Below are 22,263 nucleotides of genomic sequence, written 5' to 3' on the forward strand. Positions count from 1 at the left end.
GTAAAATTGATATGTTAAAATATTAACAGAAATTAATACAAAATTTATTTTCCTTTTAGTTCACAGGAAGATGAAAGACCTATGTCACCTTTCTATTTGAGGTATTTATTTGATTTTTGTTGTTCTATTACAGAGAATGGAAGAGGGGTAGGGTTTCTTTGAGTTTATTGGCCCATTTTAATTCTTTTCAATAGAATATTCTACACGGTGGCCCAGCTAAGCTTATTGGAACCCTTCATCATATTGTTCATGCTGTGTGTTTTTTCTCTTTGGTTTAAGAAATCTTAAATTTAATAGAGCTAAAAAGATTACAATAAGATATTTTGTTTTAAATTCAGAAATGTCAAGGTAGCCATTTTAATTTCAGAAACTGCCTAATGATTGCGCTGTTACCTACATCTTAAAAATTCTCTTCCATGCATATATGCGGGTGGGGGGGGTGTGAGCACAAAGCTTCAGCTATGTTAGATCATTTTCTATATAGTAGTGGAGTGTGAAACTAAGTATTCAGCAAGTTCATGGGGTTTGGGGTTATTTTCTAAAGCTTATGAAGCCAGAATAACAACTATTAAAACAGGTGAGTTTACAGAATTCAGAGTAGATGTTAACTCTTTCCTCAGTTTTGAAATCTACTTTTTTAAAAGGAATGTCAGAATCTGTGATACGTAGTTTGTTTATTTCTGAATCTGATTTGTTGTAATAGTCCCAGAGTTAGAGTTAAGCTTTAATTCAACCAACAGTAGTTCAGAAATGTGTCATAGGACTTTAGTCTTAGCCAAGTAACTGCTTTTCAGTACTTTTCCACCCTTCAGCAACTCAAAGCATATTGCATAATCACATTGTGGCAAAAGAGAACATTTGAGGTTTTAGTTTGAGACAACATGGTGGTCCATTTGATTCACTTTGGTTTCCTGCCGACCAAATCAGCATATTCTGGTTTGTAGGCTACCTCAACTACACAACTGCTATAAACACATGAGGATGTTGTTGCTGAGTGCATGGTGACTCCGGTACTCATTGTGTAAATACACACAGTAATATCAAACAAATGATTCTCCTATATTAATGGAAATTAAGTTTTACACGGTACAGAAGACTACAGCACCAGATCATGCCAACAAATGAGAACTGTCCTCTGTCTTATTTTTATTCCTCTGAATAACATCAATCTGTTTTACATAGTATTGAATTTTATTTTTTTAACAATTTTAAAAAGCTGATGGGAAAAATGGGTTTATAAGTCTTAAGACCTTAAGAGACACATAATTGTATTTTCTAATATGATTTTTTAAATTATTTAGACTAATAATGTATCTTGAAAAAGAAATTCTGTACTTGCAAAATGAAAGTTAAAGAATGTAAAGAAAATGTATTTACCGTAACTCTTGGTAGAAGCTACTTGACTTTTCAATGTTAAGTCATAAAAACTAAAATATTATGAAAGTAGGAAAAAAGAATGAATGTGCATACTAGCCCACATGTATAGGAGAGGTAAAGTTACAGAAAAAGGAAGTTACCAGCAGACACTCCTTAGGAAATTTTAAGTAAGTGGAGCTATTTCATAAATGAAAAAATAATTATTATTTGTCCTGAAATTAAAATGTCAAATGTAGTTTCTTTTTCTGAATAACATTCTATGATAGTCTTAGAAATTATGTAAGAAGTAAGTTGGTACAAGTTAATTTAACTTTTTTTTTATTATCTACTTGACATGAAGTAGGGAGAATCTATTAGTAAAATATGAATCTGTTTGGAAGGAGCTTTTTTTGTTTTCAAATTATTTGCATGGTGGCTTTGAGATTAACTCTTCTTGGGTTATTCTAACATACAGAATTTAAGTGAAAGAAAGAATACATGATTATTAACTATGATTAAAGTTCTTCCAGATTTTTGAACTAGAAACATAACATGTCCACTGACAATTTAATTTATAAACTAGCGCACTTTTTTGCCCTACCTCTAGTGAGAACAAATGAGTGCTTAAATGTTTTAAATATACTTTCATTTCTGTAGCCTCTTTGTCTTCCATTCCTTTCTCTCCTACTTTATTAAATAGATTCCCTTCCTACAATTCTCAGAAAGGGCAGTTACTGCAAGACTCATGAATTTCATAACAATTTGTCAACATGACAAAAAACTAAACTGGCTCTTTAAAATCTGAAATAATATTTCCTGGGGCTTTGAAAAGTAAAAAGTGATTGGTAGCTGTAAAATGATATCTTTCCTGACTAGGAATATTGAATATTGAGTGCTATGTATTATATTTTGACAGTGTTGACTGGTCAAGGTTTTTTGAGGTTTTGGTTTTTGGCTTTTTTTGGGGGGTGGGGGGAGACAGAGAGGAAAGATCCAAACAAGAGATGAGACACATTAGCTGAGCTGGGTACTCACCAGAAGTAGATCCAGCCACAGGCAGCCAGGCAGAGGGGATGGGGATGGGACAGCTGGTCAGTGGTGGGATATTCAGTTGGTGGTTTATTCTGAAAGGTCCAGCATGAGGTAGAACAGCAAAACTCAGTGTCTGCAGGTCTGGGAGTGCGCAGTCTTCAGGAAGACCAGATCAAAACAGAAGATAAGAGCAAAGCAGGGCTCCAGTGTCAGAGGGAGGAGAAGAGATGATCCATAATGTAATTCAGATACAGGACATCAGACAAGCATCCAGCTCTTGGAGTGGAGACAAGGTGCATTATTTATAATGAAGGTAGAGTCTGTATGTGCAGTATAGAGATGGAGAGCATGCAGAGGACCTACAGTGCACTAGTGGAGGTTCCAGACCCTTTCTATGGCTAAGGGAAGGCAAGTGGGATGCAGGAACTGGGAGCCAGAGAGGCCATTTCAATTGTTACCTTGCTCTACTTTTCACCTTGTAGAATTCCAGTTTCTGTGATTACGATTCTCTGTTAGAAACACTCATGGCTGAGCCACATGGTAGTCTACTGTACATTTCAGTTGCCTTCAATTTTTTCTGTAGTAAGGTAGGACTGTTATAAATAGATGTGCACTCATATATTCTCATTCTAGATTAAATATCTTCTGTGATAAGAACTCTGTTTTCTGTAATTTCAGCACTTCTCCACCCTAGCCTAACTCACCAGAACCATTTGTCTTTTTTTTTTTTTTTTTTTTTGGCAAAGGAAAGAAACAGTAGTTACAAATCTGTACTGCTGCGTCTCATGTGGCAGGATGACTGCAGCTACAGTAGCTCAAACAGTAGGTGTCATTGTTCCCCAGATGCTCATTAGAGATTAGCCACACTGTTGAAGTGATTAAGGAAATGAAAGGGAAGATCAAGTTACAAGAAACCCTTAGCAAGATTGCTACAAAATTAACAAGAACCTGCAAACTTCAGGTGAAGAACATTCTTGGCAAGGATGTGCATATCCTGGGCTCTCATGCTCTCTGCTGGACTCCCAGAAAAGCACCCCTACCTCAGTTGCTCAGATGAGCAGCTTGCTATATGCGTTCCGTGCCCCATCCAGCCTGTTATTGTCTGAATTCTTTTGCCTGTCATCCAGTCTGACCTGGCTAAGATCTGTTGCTAGTTCTACTTTTAGTTGTCTGGGTCTTCAGTATCTGCAAATTTGGATTTTGATTTCTGTGTTTATTTCCACTGGGACTGAGGCTCTCAATCCCTACTCTACATTCCTCCACACCTCTATCGACGCCCATCTCACCTCTACTACCTTCACATTCCTTATGGCCGGGTTCAGATCCTGCCCTCATCCCATCCAACTTCTACTCTTGAATTCCTTCTTAAAAGATTCCGGGATTATACATATAGTTTGTATATATGGATGATACATAGATATAGCCTCTATATAAGGCCCATCTCTCCTTGTGCTTCATCAAAATCCTAAATGTGCTTCGGGAGCTACATACCTGTAACCAGTCTTATTCACTAGGCTCTAAACAGCTCACCTGGCCTCTGAATGGTGGCTCCTTGCTCACCTAACACCTACGTCTTAGCAACTGGGCTAATCTTCCTCTGCTTTTTCTTTCTCATTTTGTGCTCCATTGAAACTCTGAAATTGACAGTCTTTATCAATTTCAGCCCAAGTTTTAATACTCCAGGTACAAATGGAAGCTAAATTACTATTTTAACAGATTTGGAATTGCTTACGGTCAGTGTCAGTATGTGTTTTCTAATTTTCCTGTATCAGGAACATCAGATAGATTTATATCTAAATAAGCTTTTGGAATAGAAACTCATTCTTTAGTATTTTAATATTTTTATTCCTTGAAACCAGGAATCATTAATTTATGAAAGTCTTTTAACTATAGATTTACGTGGAAGAAAAATTTAGCTTTGGATAAAATGAGATTAAAGCATTACCTGACATTAGATGGAATCTGAAAACTATATCATACAACTCCTATCCTGATATGTAGAAAAGTTCTTATAGATCATTTTTAGTTAGCTCTTTGGGGATTACTTTTCCAAACAACTTGTGCTAGAATTTGTAGGTTTATGATTTTTTTTCATACTTTATTAAATTTTTTAATAGTTCTTTTTCTTCTTAACTCTATTGTATGTTTTCTCAACTATCATTTTGAGGTAAAAATCTCTCATCAGATGGGGTAGTTTTGAAAAGTGCAATATATCAGGCATTATATTTGTTGTAGACTAACAAGTGCAACAAATAAGCAGGCTATTTACTTGATTATCTACTTTTTTTTCCCCCCCAGATAATAAAGTCAACTAGATATTTGGGTGTCTTCAGACACAAATAACTATATATTAAAATTATTTGTTTCCCTTGTCCTTTTTTACTAGAACAGTGTTTCTAAACTGAGGAAGCACATCATCTCTTTGGCCATTTGTACAACTTCTTTGGAGCTCTTTTTTGGGGGGTGGGAGGGTAGATATAAATAACATAAAATATATCATTTTAACCATTTTTTAATTACTTTTTAAATTGTGACAAATACACATAGCATACAATTTTCTATCTTAACCCTTTCTAAGTGCATTTCCACTAATGTATGAATCCAATTGCTCCATATTTTTCTTAACACTTGTTATGTTCTGTTTTTTGATAACACCATCACTATGATACATACTTTGTATACTTTAAAGGTTCTGGGGTCTCACTGGCCAAGATCCTGAGCTTTGAGTGGTGTTGGGTATCCATATTTTCAATAACTATCATGAGATAGTCTTTTCTACAATAAGTGCTGGGAAAACAGGATATTCACATGCAAAAGCATGGAGTTGGCCCCTCACCTAATATCATATGCAAGAATTAACTCAAAACAGATCAAAGGCCTAAAGATAAGAACTAAATCTATAAGAACTCTTAAAGGAAAACATCAGGCAAAAGCTACACAGCCTTGAATTTGGCAGCGATTTCTTAGGTATGACACCAAAGACACAGGAAATAAAAGAAAACAGACAAATTGGACTTCATGAATTTTTTTTTTAATTTTACAGATCAAAAAAATAAAAGACTATCAACAGAAAGGAAAGGGAGAATGGGGGAAAATATTTACAAATCATTTATCTGATAAGGGATTAATATCCAGAATATATAGAGAACTCCAAAAAATCAACAACAACAACAAAATGATTTTTAAAATGGGAAAAGAACTTGAACAGAAATTTCTCCAAAGAAGTTGTACAAATGGCCAATAAGCACATGAAAAGATGCTGAACATCAGTAATCATCAGGGAAATGCAAATTAAAACTATAATGAGATATCACCTCACACCCAATAGGATGGCTGCTTTGAAAAATAAAAACAACAAGCGTTGGCAAAGCTGAAGAGAAACTGAAAACAGGGTCACAGGGTCCCAGTACAACCGTGTTCATAGCAGCATTATTTGTAATAGTCAAAAGGTGGTTGCAACCCAAGTGTCCATCAGTGGATAAATGGATAAACAAAATGCAGTTTATATACACAGTGTAGTCTGATTCAGCCTTAAAAAGAAGGGAACTTCTGATAGACATGACGTGGGTGAACCTTGAGGACATTTATGCCAAATGAAATAAGCTAGTCACAAAAAGACATCTGTATGATCCCCCTTATGTGAAGTACAATATAGTCAAATTCACAGAGACACAGAGCAGAATGGTGGTTGCTAGGGGCTGGGGGGATGGGGAGAATTGGGAGTTACTGTTTAATAGGTACAGGGTTTTAGTTTTATAAAATGAAAAGAGTTTTGGAGATGAATGGAATGAATTCACAATATATGCTCAATGCCACTGAACTAAGAAATGGTTTAAATAGTAAATTTTATGTGTGTTTTGCCACAAGAATTTTGAGGGGAAAAAAAGTGTCACATAAGAGATTTTCATGCATACCCCTAGCTGAAAATCACTAAACCAGACCACTAATATAAGTATTTTATACTGAAGAATGGTTATAAACTTAGCTAATGTTCATCATATAATTCTCTAGGGATTCACTATTGAGTTCTTGATATCTGAGCTAGTCAAATTTGTTACTAGAGACAAGTATAGATTCTGAGTTTAATTCTATCAATGTTAATTAAAATGTTAAGCACATTGTTTAGGCTATACTGATAAATTATGTAAATTTTTATGTTTTTTATGCTTCTCTTCATGTTTTTCTTCAGCATGATAAAGCAAAGGAAAAACTGACTCACAGGAAATGACACCTTTATGGCCATTCTATCTAGAGCTCTTGTTTCATTCTTCAGTCTCCCTGACTTCCTATAGACTTCTGTTTATAAGAACTTCAGATTTGAATAAAATGTAAACCTTTAATTTAAACAAGTAAAAGCCCAGCTCTACCTAATGTAACTACTCCCAGCTTCTCATTTAAATTCTAATGATGATATCAAAGACAAAAACTAGAGACAGCTTTGTAACAATGGTAAACCCATATATCAAAGGTCACATCACTGGGATGGGCTGAGAAACATATTATCACCTTATAGACTTCATGTTCCACCATCTAAACAATACAGATGGCCACAAAGAGAGAAAGAAGGGGGGGGGAACTAAATTGGATTCCTTCCTCTGTCTACTGCACCAACCAGAAAAATGAGTGACATTCCCCCTACTAAACAGAAAGTTACTTTCTGAACCATTCAGATATTCTTTTTCACCTCTGTGCCCCCATTAGCTTCTTTATGTCAACATCTATTCAAAGACTAGCACATTTAGTATACAAAGCTATCCCCCTGGGATACTCAGTCACTTAAAGCATTTGAGATGATAAAAAAGGAAAGAAGATTACTGGACATAATGCGTGCTTTCAAGAGTACACTGTACAAAAACAAAGTACAAATTTATTCCTCATTCTCCAGCTTAGTCAGAAAATTGGACCAAATAGCAAGTGCACCTATTTATGCATCACAGATTGTTCTAGGGCAGACTCATATATTGGCTCTTAAAATCTAAATTCATGAGCAGGCATCTGCCCACAGCCAAAGGATGATGAAATAAACAAGGAACAATCTACCCACCCAGGGTGTTGGTAATGACCCTGCCTGGATTGATGGATTCTCCTTAAGAACCACAGAACACAAAGAATTATTTGGGACCTATAAAGAGAAATTACAAACTAAGAGAAAGGATGACTTACCCTGAGGACTCAGTGTAAAAACAGATTTCAGAGAATTTCTTTTTACATGATTCAGAAGAAAACTTGAAAAGTAGTATTACTAGTCTTCTTCCAAAAAATGCTCAAGGACATAACCAACCCTCTCTGAAACGTAAGTAAGAACCTGTAAGGGCATAATAGGTTTACAATTACAAGTTTAGAGACATAGAAGAATAGCTGAAATAAGGAGGAAAAAGAGAGCCTAGAAATGTATTAGCAGTATGTGGTAAACAGTAAAGAGCAGAAATTATTAAAAATAAATCAAGTACATGATGAGAAAGAAACTTGAGAAGCTCCTCCAAAATGAAGAGCAAAGGGTAAGAAAAAACTGATAGAAATAATGCTAGATATGAAGGTCAAAGATTAGAAAGTCAACCTAAAAATTATGATTCTAAGGAAAAAAACATACTAATATGAATAAGTAGAAATCAAAGTTTATGCCCAGCTGAGAGGTGAATTTTAAAAGAAATTTTTTTAATTAAGTGGTAGAAACCAATTAGACTCATTGGTGGAGGGACAAAGAAAGTAATAAAATTCTGAATTTCTTATCTTGCATGGAAGGTAGGAGAATAGAAGCAGGAGTCAAGAGTTTTGAGCTTTTTGTTTATTTTGGGGGGTTTTGTTTTAGTTTTAATAATTAGAGATATATGGGTGTAAGAAGCAATCACTAGTAGAAAATTGTATAAGACTTCTATAATGTAAATCTCCTCAGAAGATAAAAGCAAAGACAGAAATCATAGGAAATGGAAGCTCCCAAATTAGAAAACATAAAGCAAAAACACAAAACTAGAATAAATACATCAACTATGACAATAAATATAAATGGTCAAATTCTTTGATAAAAACTAAAATTACAAAACAAAACAAAACTTGAGCTATATTTTGCCCCAAAGAGCCATACCTGAAACAAAATGGCACAGAAAGGTTAATAATAAAAATTTAGAATTTATATCTGATAAATGTGAACAAAAGGAAAGCAGAGAGGGCAATATCAATACCAGGACAACTAGAGTTCAGTGCCAAATTTGTGAAACAGGACAAACCTGGACTTTATTTAATATGGACTAAACCCATAAAGGCTATAAATTAGCATGTGTAAAATAGCACAGCTTCAAATGATAGAAATTTAAACTCTTAAATGAAGAAGAATAAACAAACACACTTGAAGCATAGAACTTATACATACAATTATATTTGTTTAATAAAATTTACAAAATAAATAACCCTGAGAATTTTATATAATCAATGAGATTTAAAATGAATGAGCATTACATACTAAACTTTGCACCCTGTAAGTAGAGCACAAAACTTCCTGCTACTTTCTAAAGAATTATTCAGCTGTATCTGGAAATTCTTGAAGAGTAGAAATTTTAGGGGTGCCTGGGTTGCTCAGTTGGTTAAGCATCTGCCTTTGGCTTGGATTGTGATGCTGGGGTCCTGGGATTGAGCCCCACATCGGGCTCCCTGCTCAGCAGAGAGTCTGCTTGTCCCTCTCCCTCTGCCCCTCATCCCCCCCACCACTTGTGCTCTCTCTCTCTCAAATGAATAAAAAAAATCTTAAAAAAAAAAAGTAGAAATTTTAACAGTCATGTATTCTAACCATGGTGTAATTGATACCAAAAAATTTCCAGTCAACCAATGAAAACTCTCCTAAAGAGAGGAAAAAATTCAGAGGAAATAAAAACTAGTGTAGACTATTGATAAGAAAAAGGGGGAACATACATATCAAAATTTGTGAATCTAAGCTCTTTTTAAGAGGTGACTTCAGCTTCTTAAGAATGAAAATAAATGAGCCATGCAATCAGAATAAGAAATGATATAAAAGAAGAAAAGTAACCTCTTAGAAATTTAGAAGGTTTTAATAATAATAAATAGAAAAAATAGCAGAACTGATGTTTGAATCCAGAAACTGGTTCTTTGGGAATAAAAATGAAAATTATAAAATAGAAAAACCTCTGGTAAACTTAAGAAAAAAAAACAACAAAACTAATAATCAGAATTGAAGTTTGTGGTCAAGGGATATAGTAATTCTTAAAAGATTAAAGACTGCTGGCTCAGTCGGTTGAGAGTCTGACTCTTGATTTCAGCTCAGGTCCTGATTTCAGGGTCATGAGATTGAACCCCTCATGGGGCTCCACACTCCACACTCAGGAGTCTGCCTAAGATTCTTTCTCCCTCCCCCTTTCCTTCTCACTCACTTGCTCCCTCTTTCTCTCTCTCTCTCTCTCAAATAAATAAATAAATCTAAAAAAATAAATAAAAGATTAAAGACTGCTTGTTGCAATTTCATACTAATAAACATGAAAATCTAGAAATAAAAAGTTTCCTGGAATGTATAAATTTTGAAAAGAAGAGAATTCCATTTGAATCCAAAAAAGTACTTTGAGTAATCTGTTCTAAGAAAATAACTAGATATATAGCCAAAGGTTTATATGAATAGCAGTATTATTTGAGAATAAGGATTATGTCCTTATTAAGGACACACACTGAAGCCAGATTACATGAGATAGAATCAGAGCTGTGTAAACTTGAATGAGATATTAGATCTCTTTGAAGCTCAATTTCCTCATCTATAAATGAGTATATATAGTGAACTATTCATTTCATTCAGAATTTTGCTTTACAAAGACCTTAGTCTAAAAACTAAAACTCTGAATTTCTTTTTATGCAAAAACATGCTAAATATGTAAAACTGAAAACTCCAATAATTAGGGCCTGAACAAAAAGCTATACAAAAGGTGAGTATTTTGATATTTTGATGGGCTCTATTTAATTTGTTAGGAAATATTTAATCGGGGCGCCTGGGTGGCTTAGTCATTAAGTGTCTGCCTTCAGCTCAGGTCATGATCCCGGGGTCCTGGGATTGAGCCCCACTTCAGGCTCCCTGCTCAGCGGGAAGCCTGCTTCTCCCTCTCCCCCTTCCCCTGCTTGTGTTCCCTCTCTTGCTGTGTCTCTCTCTGTCAAACAAATAAATAAAATCTTTCAAAAAAAAATTTAATAGATCATCAAAATGTAGCAATGAAAGATAGTTTTTTTCTTCAAAATAGTCCTAATACTTAAAGGAATATGAAGTGTGAGGTTTGATAAAGTACGAGAATAAATATTTTCCTCCTACTAATATCCATGTAGTATGTTTTCAATTTATGTTCCAGTATTATATGCATAGTATTTGATTTAAAACCAGAATGTGAGGTTTTTTAGATCCAAACTGTCTATAACACCACCACAAAAGGGTAATACAGTTTTTGTCAAAGTTTGAATACCTATAAATGCATCATTAAATTTCTGTATATCATAATCATAGCTAAAAGTTAAAACAAAGTGGATACTGAAAATCAAGTGTATTTCTTTTTTTTTTTTTTTTTTTTCCTGGGATCATGACGTGAGCCTAAGGCAGGCGCTTAATGACTGAGCCACCCAGGCACCCCAAGTGTATTTCTTTTAATGTATGACATTGTCCACGGAAGACATGGTTTTAATGAAAAAGTTTTAATTAGAAATCTGTTATGCGGGGCGCCTGGGTGGCTCAGTCATTAAGCGTCTGCCTTAGGCTCAGGTCGTGATCCTGGGGTCCTGGGATCGAGCCCCGCATCGGGCTCCCTGCTCCGCGGGAAGCCTGCTTCTCCCTCTCTCACTTCCCCTGCTTGTGTTCCCTCTCTCACTGTGTCTCTCTCTATCAAATAAATAAATAAAATCTTTAAAAAAAAAAAAATCTGTTATGCAACTGTGAGAAATAACGTTAGATTCATCTTATAGTGTTGATGCTGCATATTAACTTTTAGTATTTTAAAATACTAAAAATATTGTATTCTGTTAAATAGACAAATTAGGAGCTTTATGCTATTTTGATGATTAGTTACATGATCTTCATCCTTAGGCTGAATTAAACATCACATAATTGTCTTTTAAATCCTTACTCATTAAAAAGAAAAAACTGACTAAATGTGTTCTAAAGGGAAAAAAAGGACAATTCTGTTCGACCTAACAGTTCCTATTGAAACAATAATACTTTACCACAATAATATTTGTATACCACAGAAGAGAACATACTGAAGTAAGAGAATGTATAAAAAAAGAGAACACATGCTTTTTCAAGATGTCGGATTTTAGTAGATTTGAAACTTCTTTCTTTTTATATGTAGATTTCTTTATTTCAAGTCAAGAGATCTAATTAAAGAATCACTTGTCAACAGGCATTCTGTGCATCTTATCACATGCAAATTTATAGACTAATATTGTTGAGCATATTCAGCTTCCAGAAATGCAGTTTGGGTTTTGTTAATAGAGATACAGACTAAATATATTTAAGTATGTCATAGAATATATTGCAGAGTAGGCTTAGAATCTGTTTTAAAAGACTATACCAATAGCGGATGTGGTTGCATCATCACTCACAGTAGGCTTGGGTAATGAAATTGACCATAGTTCTGGAGTCTGCATAGAGGCTTATTTTTTTCAGTTTTGAATACTTGCTTTACAACATTGGGAGATGATCCCTTCCATATTCAAGTGTTTATATTGCATAAGTAAGAAGCTTTGTTAGCAAATCAGTCAAGGGCTCTGAAAAAAATCATTTTTCTTCGCTTTCTGCAGAGGATAAAAAACAAGTTCCATGTAGACGAAGGAAGTCTGTATCTCTCACTTTAGCTTATTTGCTTGTTGCCCTTTTGTCATTTTCTTAGAATTACCTTCATGAGTGAATTATAGCTATGGAAATAACCCCTATGTCTGTCATTAAATATTCTTAGAAATCTTGTTATTGGTGAGTTATTAAGCACATCCCACAGGAACTATACAGGTGGCTGGATACCTGACCAAAGCCATATTGGTGTTTAATAAACCATAACTATGACTGAAACTGTCATAATATATAATGCAATTATAATCTTTTGTAGTGATTTAAACTTTAGGGCAGTAAACTTTTAGAGCTAAAAGAAAACCACAGGGGGGGCGCCTGGGTGGCTCAGTTGGTTAAGCGACTGCCTTCGGCTTAGGTCATGGTCCTGGAGTCCCTGGATCGAGTCCCGCATCGGGCTCCCTGCTCGGCAAGGGTCTGCTTCTCCCTCTGACCCTAACCCCTCTCATGTGCTCTCTCTCATTCTCTCTCTCTCAAATAAAGAAATAAAATCTTAAAAAAGAAAAGAAAACCACAGGGATCACTAGCCAAGCCTTTTATTTTCGGTATGAAGAAACCTATCCAAAGCAGCCAGGCTAACCAGCAATCTATGATTTCAGCTAATTAACTGCAGAGCCAAGACCAGAACTTCTCTTTTCTGATTCCCAATGGAACATGTTCACTTCTCAGAATACTTTCTTTAGAGAAATTCTGCTTAAAAAACATGAAAATATGGACACGTTAAGTATACCAAAAATTCTAAAGGCCTATTAGAGAAACATAAAAGTATAAATTATCATAAATTTGACCTAAGATCAATATATTAGCAAAATTGAATATGATTTAATTCCTTGCTTTTGTCATTGATCTATTTATTTTGCATTCTGAAAATGGCTCAGTTAAGCTTCTGCCTTTAAGCTCAGGTCACGATCCCAGGGTCCTGGGATTGAGCCCCATGTCGGGCTCCCTGCTCAGCGGGAAGTCTGCTTCTCCCTCTCCTTCTGCCCCTCCTCCCCGCTTGTGCTCTCTTTCTCAAATAAATAGATAAAATCTTAAAAAAAAAAAAAGACTGATTTAGAAGGCTTAGGTCATTTTTCTTTAAGCTATGAGGGAAATTTTGATGTGTTGCCTTTTATTCACTTACGCTAGCGTAAGTTTTCCAGTGCATACCCTCATTACGTAGATTAGAATGTTTAAAAATAGCTATTGTGATATCTAAGTAATTGAAGTCTTGAAGAATCTTAGTTGCAGGGAATTACCACTTTGCTAATCAGTGTCTTCCACAAATCAACAGCATCAGAATCACTGTAGAATTTGTTAGAAAGGCAGAATCTCAGCTTCCCCTTCCGGAGACCTAGACCTACTGAATCGGAGTCTGTGTGCGAACAAGATCCTGGATAATTCAGATACGCCTTAGGATTTGAGAAGCACCAATGTAGAGTTAGTAATCTCAGAACCTCTTTCTACTTGATGTCATTTTCTTGTCTCTTTCTTCCTCGCCTTTCTTTTTGTGTCCTGCTGCCCAACTTCCCCAAAAGAAACATAAAAATATCAGTGTGTGCTTTAATAAGCAAAAAGAAGTTCAGGTCAAAAGTGTGTAGAAGGGAGGCACCTGGGTGGCTCAGTTGGTTAAGCAACTGCCTTCAGCTCAGGTCATGATCCCAGGGTCCTGGGATCGAGCCCCCCATCGGGCTCCCTGATCGGCGGGAAGCCTGCTTCTCCCTCTCCCACTCCCCCTGCTTGTGTTACCTCTCTTGCTCTTTCTCTTTCTCTGTCAGATGATTTAAAAAAAATGTTCCTATGTTCAAAATTGCATGGTATATCCAAGGATGTTTGGGGTGATTGAAAGGGGCTCTGCTCCCAAAACTGAGGCTGTGTAACTACATTGAGAAGTGAAATACAGGAGTTAATTACACAGTGTTGACTTTACAGAGGGTGAGCCACAAAGCATCAAAAGCAGGGACTGCCTGTTCCAGTTAAGGACAGAGAACAGCAAAGGATATATTATTGGTTATGTAATCTGGGAACCACTGTGAATAACAGGCATTGTGAGGCAGATGAGAAAAATGGTTGTGATTAAAAGCAAAGTAAAACACCAAATCCAAGCCTCCATCTACAAAGATGATTCTAGTGAGATTTTCTTCTAGTGAGTGATGGATTGAATGTCTAGTGTAGTGATTAAGAGCTTAGACTGAGCTAAAACTTTCTTGGTTCAAGTTCCAGCTCATCTACTTCTTGGCTCTGTCGCTGTGGGCAAGTTACTTAACCTCTAACCTCTTCAACTGAAAATTGAGAAAACAATAGTACCTACCTCATGGGTTACTGTAAATAGCAAACAAGAAAATATATGTACAAAATACTTGACACAGTGTCTGAAACATAGTAAGGACTCAGTAAGCATTAGAGTGTATTTGTTCATTTGCTTATTTACTCATTCATTAAGGTTTTCTCATCAGTTTCCCTTGTGAACAATAGCATTATTTTATGTGTGTCTTCTGGGATTTGGCTGTGGTTTATGGCCATGACAAACAGCAACAGCTCTTTTTAAGGAAATTCTCTGGGCTGAAGAGTGAGTGTCTGTTGATCACCTCTGGGATAATGAGTGCTAGGCTGGGTCTGATGGTGGTTATGATAGTGGCAGAGAGTATAATGAAAGAAAAAGAGAGATATCATACAATCCCTTGAGGTACTTAGATTCTGAGTGGAAAGAGATGAAATACCCACATACATGGGAGAAAAACCCAACAGATGATTTTAAAAAAATGTTCCTATGTTCAAAATTGCATGGTATATCCAAGGATGTTTGGGGTGATTGAAAGGCAGCCATCAGCCTCGGTCATTAACACCTGTCATTTTCTTCAGGTGTTTTCTACAAAGAAGGAGGAGAAAAGGGAACTATTATATCTATTAGGTAAAACTATAGTGTGACAAGCATAGACGTTTAAACAGACTTTTGAATCTTGATTTAGAAGCTGACTAACCATGGGAGGGCAGACTGTGAGAAACTGCTAAAATTGCTGCCGGCCTCGACCTCATTGTGGTTATATGAACACAGGGGGCAGGCAAGAGGGGTGAAGTTCCGGAGGGTGCTTATCAGATAATGTTCTATAAGTTCATTGTTCCACGTTAGGTTGACTACTTTGTAATGCTTTTGAAGGAATTCAGGCTTTGGAGGAAATAGAAAAGTAGAGGAACTTTATAAGTGCTCAATAAAGGGGCCATAAATTAGGTGTTGCGATGAAACATAGATCTTGAAGGATTCTCCATCTTGAGGAACTCAGGAAGAAAGGTGGCTTAGAAATAGTTGTGTGGGGACGCCTGAGTGGCTCGGTCAGTTAAGTGTCTGCCATCAGTTCAGGTCATGATCTCAGGGTCCTGGGATCGAGCCCCACGTAGGGCTCCCTGCTCAGCGGGGAGTCTGCTTCTTCCACCCTTCCCCCCGCTTATGCTCTCTCTCTGAAATAAATAAGTAAAATATTTTTTAAAAATATATTTTAAAAAAGAAAGAAATAGTTTTGTAGAAACCAGTGTTGTTCCTTGTTCTCTGTGCCCTGCTGCTGTCTGCCTGTTCTGAGCAGTTTTAGAAAGTTGCTTCTGTCTGCAGGTCTGGAGGGAGTGGACGAGGAGGGAAGAGATTTGGGCTGGGTAGAGCAGGGAATGGGTAGAGTTGGTAGCAGGAAGGCAGTCAGTGGCATTATACTAATATTTTGGGTAAATAAAAAGACGCTGAAGGAGGGTGAGGGCCAGGATAGTAGGGGCAGAGGTGGAGATGGTTTTTAAAGGTCACTTTGAAACAGTCTATCATGGACATCTTTAAAATGGGGGTGCGGGGACACTGTTTAGGAGTAAACACCCATGGGCATCCTCTAATTCCAGAAACAAGTGAAAATCAGCATCTGTCAGGGGATGGGTTAAACATTGTGCAAGGGTCACTCAGAGTCTAGCTAATACTTTTAGTCTGGAATCCCCTTCAGATGTTTGGTTCACAGTCTCTGATGCTTTGTCTAATCTGACTTTCTTTCTTTGTGCTTCTTTTCCACAGCACGCATGTATCCCAAGTCAGCAATGTTTCGACAACTGGAGAGTAAGTTATTTGGGTTTCCCTTTCCCATTTATCGAACAGAAAAAAAGCTACTCTAATGGTGTGTAGTATTGGAAGATTAATACAGTAAGCAACTTATGATGATTTTTAAAACCACTGAGAGAAGAGGACTAAATAAGAAGTTTTCGTGTTTGAGCTTCTGCGTGGGTGTGTGACTAGAGACAGCTCAACCATTTGAACATGCAAGATTTTTGTTTCGGTCAAAATAATGTCAGAGTCTATTAATGTTTGCAAAATACGTGTTTAGGGAGGTATCTTAGAGTGGAAGACGCTATTAAAGGTTAAAGTAGTAACAGTGTCTTTACTTCTTCCTTCCTTATTTTTAATCAGCCTACATTTATTGAGTACCTGCAATATGCCAACATAGTGTTAGGTGTGTAATGTCAACTAAGCCTCGGGCTCTGCCATCAGGGACTTTACAGTCTAAGAGGGACACAGAATCAAAAGCAAATCAGTGATGGCAACAAGTCCTTTATCCACAGGGCAGGACAGTGCTCTACTGATGATGCCGATCATGTATCTCTTTCCTCCTAAGGCTACCAACTGGACTAAAATCCAAGCTCCAGTTACCTATCCTTGCCTCCCTCTCTGACCACATTGCTCATCATCCTTCAAGCACGTGACATTCTGTTTCTGGAATAGGCCAAGCTTATATTTGCCCCAGAGCCCTTGCACTGGCTGTTTTTCAGCCTGGCCATTCATTTTCATATCATTCACTTTTTTGTTCAAATGTCCGCTCCTCCGAGAAGCCATCCTTGACTATCCGCAGTCCTTCTCCTATCCTGTACAACATTTTGGAGAGAATTTATCACTTTCTGAAATTTCAGGATTCGTTTATTACCTCTCTTGCCTCATAGCAATGTAAGCTCCATAAACATGGGGACCTTGTTTGTCATATTCATGGCTGTATCCCTAACACCTAGAAAAGTGCCTGGTATATATTAGGCACTAAATAAATATTTGTGAATAGTTTCTTGCTCAAAGATTTTCCTTCACACACACCTCTCTTCCTTCCTTGCTAAGATGTAAATGGGCCTTTTTAGCGCATCTTCCATCAAGAGGGATCAGGAGGAAGAGGAGGAAAGATGTGATAAGGAGGAAGAGAGGATAATTTAAAGAAGCACTGAGTAGGATGAATTTGGATCTAATAGGATGAATTGGGATTTTTTTTTTCCTTCTTTGTAAGGTGAGGAAGCAATGAGAGGGCAGGACTGACCTCTCTTAGCTTTGTGAATTTTAAAGTGATTCCAGAATTGTACCAAGACTGATATGTTCTTTCTTGTGTATTTCCTGATAACCTTTACTTCTTATAGGTCTTGTATAGTTTGGAAAAGGTGTGGAGTTAGTTTGTATGTATACGTTAATTCACTCACATTCCTATAGACCACAGTTAGGTAATCTTGAATCATTGGGATGTGGAGTTCTAAATATAAAAACTCTTTGTTTTAAAGATTCATTTATTCATTCATTCATGCATTCATTTATTTGTTGGGGTGAGAGGGGGAGAGGGAGACAAAGTCTTAAGCAGACCCTGTGCTGAGCACAGAGCCCAACTCAGGGCTCAGTCTCACGACCCTGAGATCACAACGTGAGCCGAAACCAAGAGTTGGACACTCAACCAATCGTACCACCCAGGTACCCCTAAATATAGAAGTTCTAATGCCCAAGTTAGACTACACTTGTTCATTGTCTTCAAATAGTTTTAATGAGATTACCATGTGTCTATTATAAAACTACAGTTGGAAACTCTTAAACTTCTTAAATTTTTCAAAACCCATCTTATTTAAGTGAATGTATTTCTTAATCTGAACATTTTAAAAACAAATGTGGTTCTTTTTAAATTTTTAATAGCTTTATTGAAGTATAATTAATATACAAAGAACTACACATACTTAATGTCTACAGTTTGATGAGTTTGGATGTGATTCTTTTTTCAAGTGCAGGAAGACATGGTTTGAGGAGTATATGTTTAGAATTTTCCATGCCAGCTCATTCAGAATTAAATAATGTGGTGATAAAGGAAGACTTAGACACATTAAAAGATTATATAGCTTTCATAAGGATACCCTATCTATCTCACCATGCACTCTTCAGCCCCTGTGCTTAAGTATTTCCTCATGTTAAATGAAGTAAATCTATCCTGCCATCTTCAGTAACACATATTGGGATGTTTGCATGATAACAGCTTCAATTATATACATCACAATGTAATTGCATAGAGGTTCAGAAAGATTTTGCTGTTCGAAATAGTGATTGTTCTGGTGAGGTGTTCCTTTTTAATAACATTATTCCCTGCATAATTTTATCTTAAAGAATTCTACATAGATAATAGGTATCATAAAATCATTTGTGCCCATTTGCTTTGTAAACCATACTGTCTGCCTCTGCAGAGCTGGTATGAAATCCGAAGGAACTCACCTTTGTAAGAATAGGTCTATTATTATTCTATGAGGAAAAAAATATTTCCTCATTCTGCCTTATATTAAATGACCCTTATTTCCTGAATGCCTCTGATAATTGTTGCCAGGCTTGCTGTGAGCATTTCAGTCATCCTGGACCTACAAAGATGAAAAACCCAGTGATCAAAGTGGTAGCATTTGTCAGGTTTGGTTTTATTTTTAACACACGATGCAGATATTTTGAGATGTCTCATATGCGGTCTTTGCTCATGAAGCTGTGGTAGACCTACCATTGAACAAATGCTGATATTTCCCAAATTATAGATATAAATTTTTAAAGGCAATCACTGATAAATTTGATTGCCTGATGGACTCTGTGTTCTGCTTTTATTAGACTCTTAGAAAGAACCATCCGGTCGGCAGTAGAACAGCACCTTTTTGATGTAAACGGCTCTGGAGGCCAAAGTTCAGAGGACTCGGAATCTGGAACATCATCAGCATCTTCGGCCACATCTGCCAGACAGCGCCGCCGTCAGTCCAAAGAGCAGGATGAAGTTCGACGTGGCAGAGATGTGTGAGTTGGCATTAGAGCGTCTTATTTGCATTTTCTCCTCTCCTTTCAAAAATATACACCTGAGGGCGCCTGGGTGGCTCAGTTGGTTAAGCGACTGCCTTCGGCTCAGGTCATGATCCTGGAGTCCCTGGATCGAGTCCTGCATCGGGCTCCCTGCTCGGCAGGGGGTCTGCTTCTCCCTCTGCCCTCTTCCCTCTCATGTGCTCTCTCATTCTCTCTCTCTCAAATAAATAAATAAAATCTTAAAAAAAAAAAAATATATACACCTGAATTAGTCACTGTGTTATAACCATTCCCATTTCAGTATTCCCGTTAAAACTTCAAAAATTCCTTTTTGACTATTCTAAACTTAGCTAACATTTGGAAATTTGTAGGTGACTAAATGAACATTTCAGTTTTGTCTGGATGTTCTGTGTTGTCTAGATGTATGTTGTAGGAAGCCACCTCTGATTTAATACAGTTTAGGGCTTCCTCATGAATATCTTCTTTAGAGGGATGCTGAACCACTGGAGGAGAAAATTGCCATATGCCTGTCCAGAAGCGGGTTTTTTTTTTTAAGATTTATTTATTTATTTGAGAGAGGGACAGTGTGTGCGTGCGTGTTTTGCGGGTGGGGGTGGGGAGTAGAGAGAAGGAGAATCCCAAGCAGACTCCATGCTGAGCAGAGATCCTGACCTGAGCGGAAACCAAGAGTCAGGCGGCCAACCCAGGCACCACAGAGGTGGTTTTTTTCTTATTAGACAACATTCATTTGGTTGTTAGACTAACTTATAAAATCAACAGATTTCCGTACTGTATTGGCCTGATGCAGTACTAGAATATCACTGTAATACTTTCACAGTTGACTACATTTTAGTATCAGAAAGGTTGAGCTTAAGTCTAATCGAAGAGGAAATGCTTAAGTTCTTTATTATCATAATGACTAGTTTTAAGCTTTCCCACAGCATGAATTTCAAGAATAGTATCATAAGAAACTTTATTCTTCATTAGAGGACTTGATAAAATACAAATAAACAATTATCATCTATATTTTTCAATAATCATCATTTAAATGCCAAGGAAAATAAAGTTATATTCATATATTTTTCCTGAAAGTTTTAAGTTTATTTGTATCTACTATAGCATTTAGTCTCTATAAAGTTATTGTTTTGAACTCCTTATTAAATGTCAAAGACTAAATCAGACACTAGTTCCCCTCATTCCTTTTCACCTGGATTCATAATGCACATCAAAATCTTAGGGGGGATAAAAGGAAACTTCTTTTTGCTTAAAGAAAGACGCAAAAGATAAGTGGTATAAATAAATACCATGCTGCATATCATGAAGATGTTTAAGGGCCATACTAGCAAATGTAATTTTAGGAATAAAACAGTATCAGTGGTATACACCACTGACTTTTTAAGTGATATAAGGAGCACTTTAAAAAAAAAATTTGTCTTGTGGCTGGTGGATAGGAGGGAGTGCTATAATATTACCTTTACAAAATAGGAAAATTATAATACAGGAGGTATTTACATTTAAAATTAGCTACTGACTAAGCTTTATAGAAAACGTTTAGGAGTAAAATTAACTTGTGTACTGCCTATATTGTGTTACACAGCAAGTACAAATTATTTAATACTGTTCTTATCCCCCGTCTCATTTTTTGCCAAATAGTATGTAGCAACACATTGCATTTTTAAAATATCCTTAGTGTGTCACGACATGTGTCACGACATCATGCTTTCCACCCTCTTTGTTTGGACAGAGGGATAGCAAGCAGAGGTTGGAAGTGGTAGTAAGACAAGAGAGAGAACAGAGCAGATGGTTGTAGTGTTGACGGTTGATGCTGCATGGCGACAGGGCAGGGGACAGCACAGTGGGGTAAGGTCCAAATGAACAGGCGGTAGAAAAATATGAAACATAGAGTAACCTTTCCTGCAGAATTTAGAGTTTCCCACATCCAGGCATGTTTCTAAGTTCTCTTGATCATACTTTACTGTCAATATCAGGAGAACAAAAGGAGATGAAGAACGGTAGAGACCGACTAATCTAACAACCTGTGAAACTCTAGCCTTCCCCTTATTTTTTCTTCTCTGGTATTTCCTTCACTGCTCATGCTGGTCACTCATTGTGGTCAGACTAGAGTTGGACACTGAGTGAGTAAATCTCGAGCCGAAAACTGTGTGTGGCCACGGTAACTTATAGTCTCACATTACTCTTTTTCCTTGGTGCGTCGTCTGGGCACGCAGAAGTCCCCGTCCTATGCTCCCTGTTGGCCTCAGCCTCCTAGGCCTCTGGTGTCTTCCTAACCTGACATGCTGGGTAATTAACATGTCTTGATAGTCCTTTCTCTTCAACTCCCAGTCCACACTGCACTGCCTCTCTGAGCTCGCCAGGTCTGGGGAGGAGCAAGGCCCTTATCTCTCAGGGTCCCAGACCTACTACTTTTGTCCCCATGAAGGTTCTCTCCAGTATGTCCCCAGGAGATATACCGACATATCACTGATTGGGCAAAGGTTGAGAATCATTATCATAGCCTATAGTAAGTATGTTTTTCTTAGTATATACCTATGCATAATTGATTCATTTATCAAAGATTTTCATCAGGCTTTGCTTAAAAAATAAAGATTAAGCTAGACTTTATTCTATTCAAAACTATTAACCTTATGGAATGGTTTAAAAGAGTTTTTAAAAATTAGAAATTCATTGTATTTTTGTCTATTATTTTGCCTCCTAACAACTTAAAGCTGCAACCAAGTAAAAAAATATATCCTTGAAGTCAATGATAACCATACTTCAGGGTGAGATTAGAGTCATTAAGTCTGTATTAAAGTCATCATGGCAGATTTTTTGAAATAAATACAGAAGATAGACTAAGACTTACAAATATTTCATTTTAGTGCAAATGATTTCTTATTTTGTCTAAATTTATAAGGAAATATTATCAGGCTTATATTATTATTGCTACTATAAAAGTACCAAAGTTTAAGCAATACATTCAATATGTGAAGAGGTTCAGTTT

At 36.7% G+C, this 22,263-nt stretch overlaps 1 protein-coding gene across 5 annotated transcripts in view; it reads left to right on the forward strand.

Moving 5' to 3' along the window:
* FAM13A (family with sequence similarity 13 member A) overlaps positions 1–22,263 on the forward strand; it is a 105,919-nt gene that overhangs the window by 20,780 nt on the left and 62,876 nt on the right. For 4 of the 5 annotated variants that reach the window (XM_081812160.1, XM_031023849.2, XM_081812163.1 and 1 more), the window contains exons 2-4: positions 60–101; positions 16,227–16,268; positions 19,080–19,259. In XM_081812160.1, the coding sequence (XP_081668286.1) occupies positions 60–101; positions 16,227–16,268; positions 19,080–19,259 (264 nt within the window). The remainder of the gene's footprint in view (positions 1–59; positions 102–16,226; positions 16,269–19,079; positions 19,260–22,263) is intronic. The other variant, XM_081812162.1, reaches the window with a different exon arrangement.

Source organism: Leptonychotes weddellii, chromosome 2 (genome assembly GCF_054177405.1).
Source record: "Leptonychotes weddellii isolate Sample4059 chromosome 2, ASM5417740v2, whole genome shotgun sequence".
Lineage (NCBI taxonomy): Eukaryota > Metazoa > Chordata > Mammalia > Carnivora > Phocidae > Leptonychotes > Leptonychotes weddellii.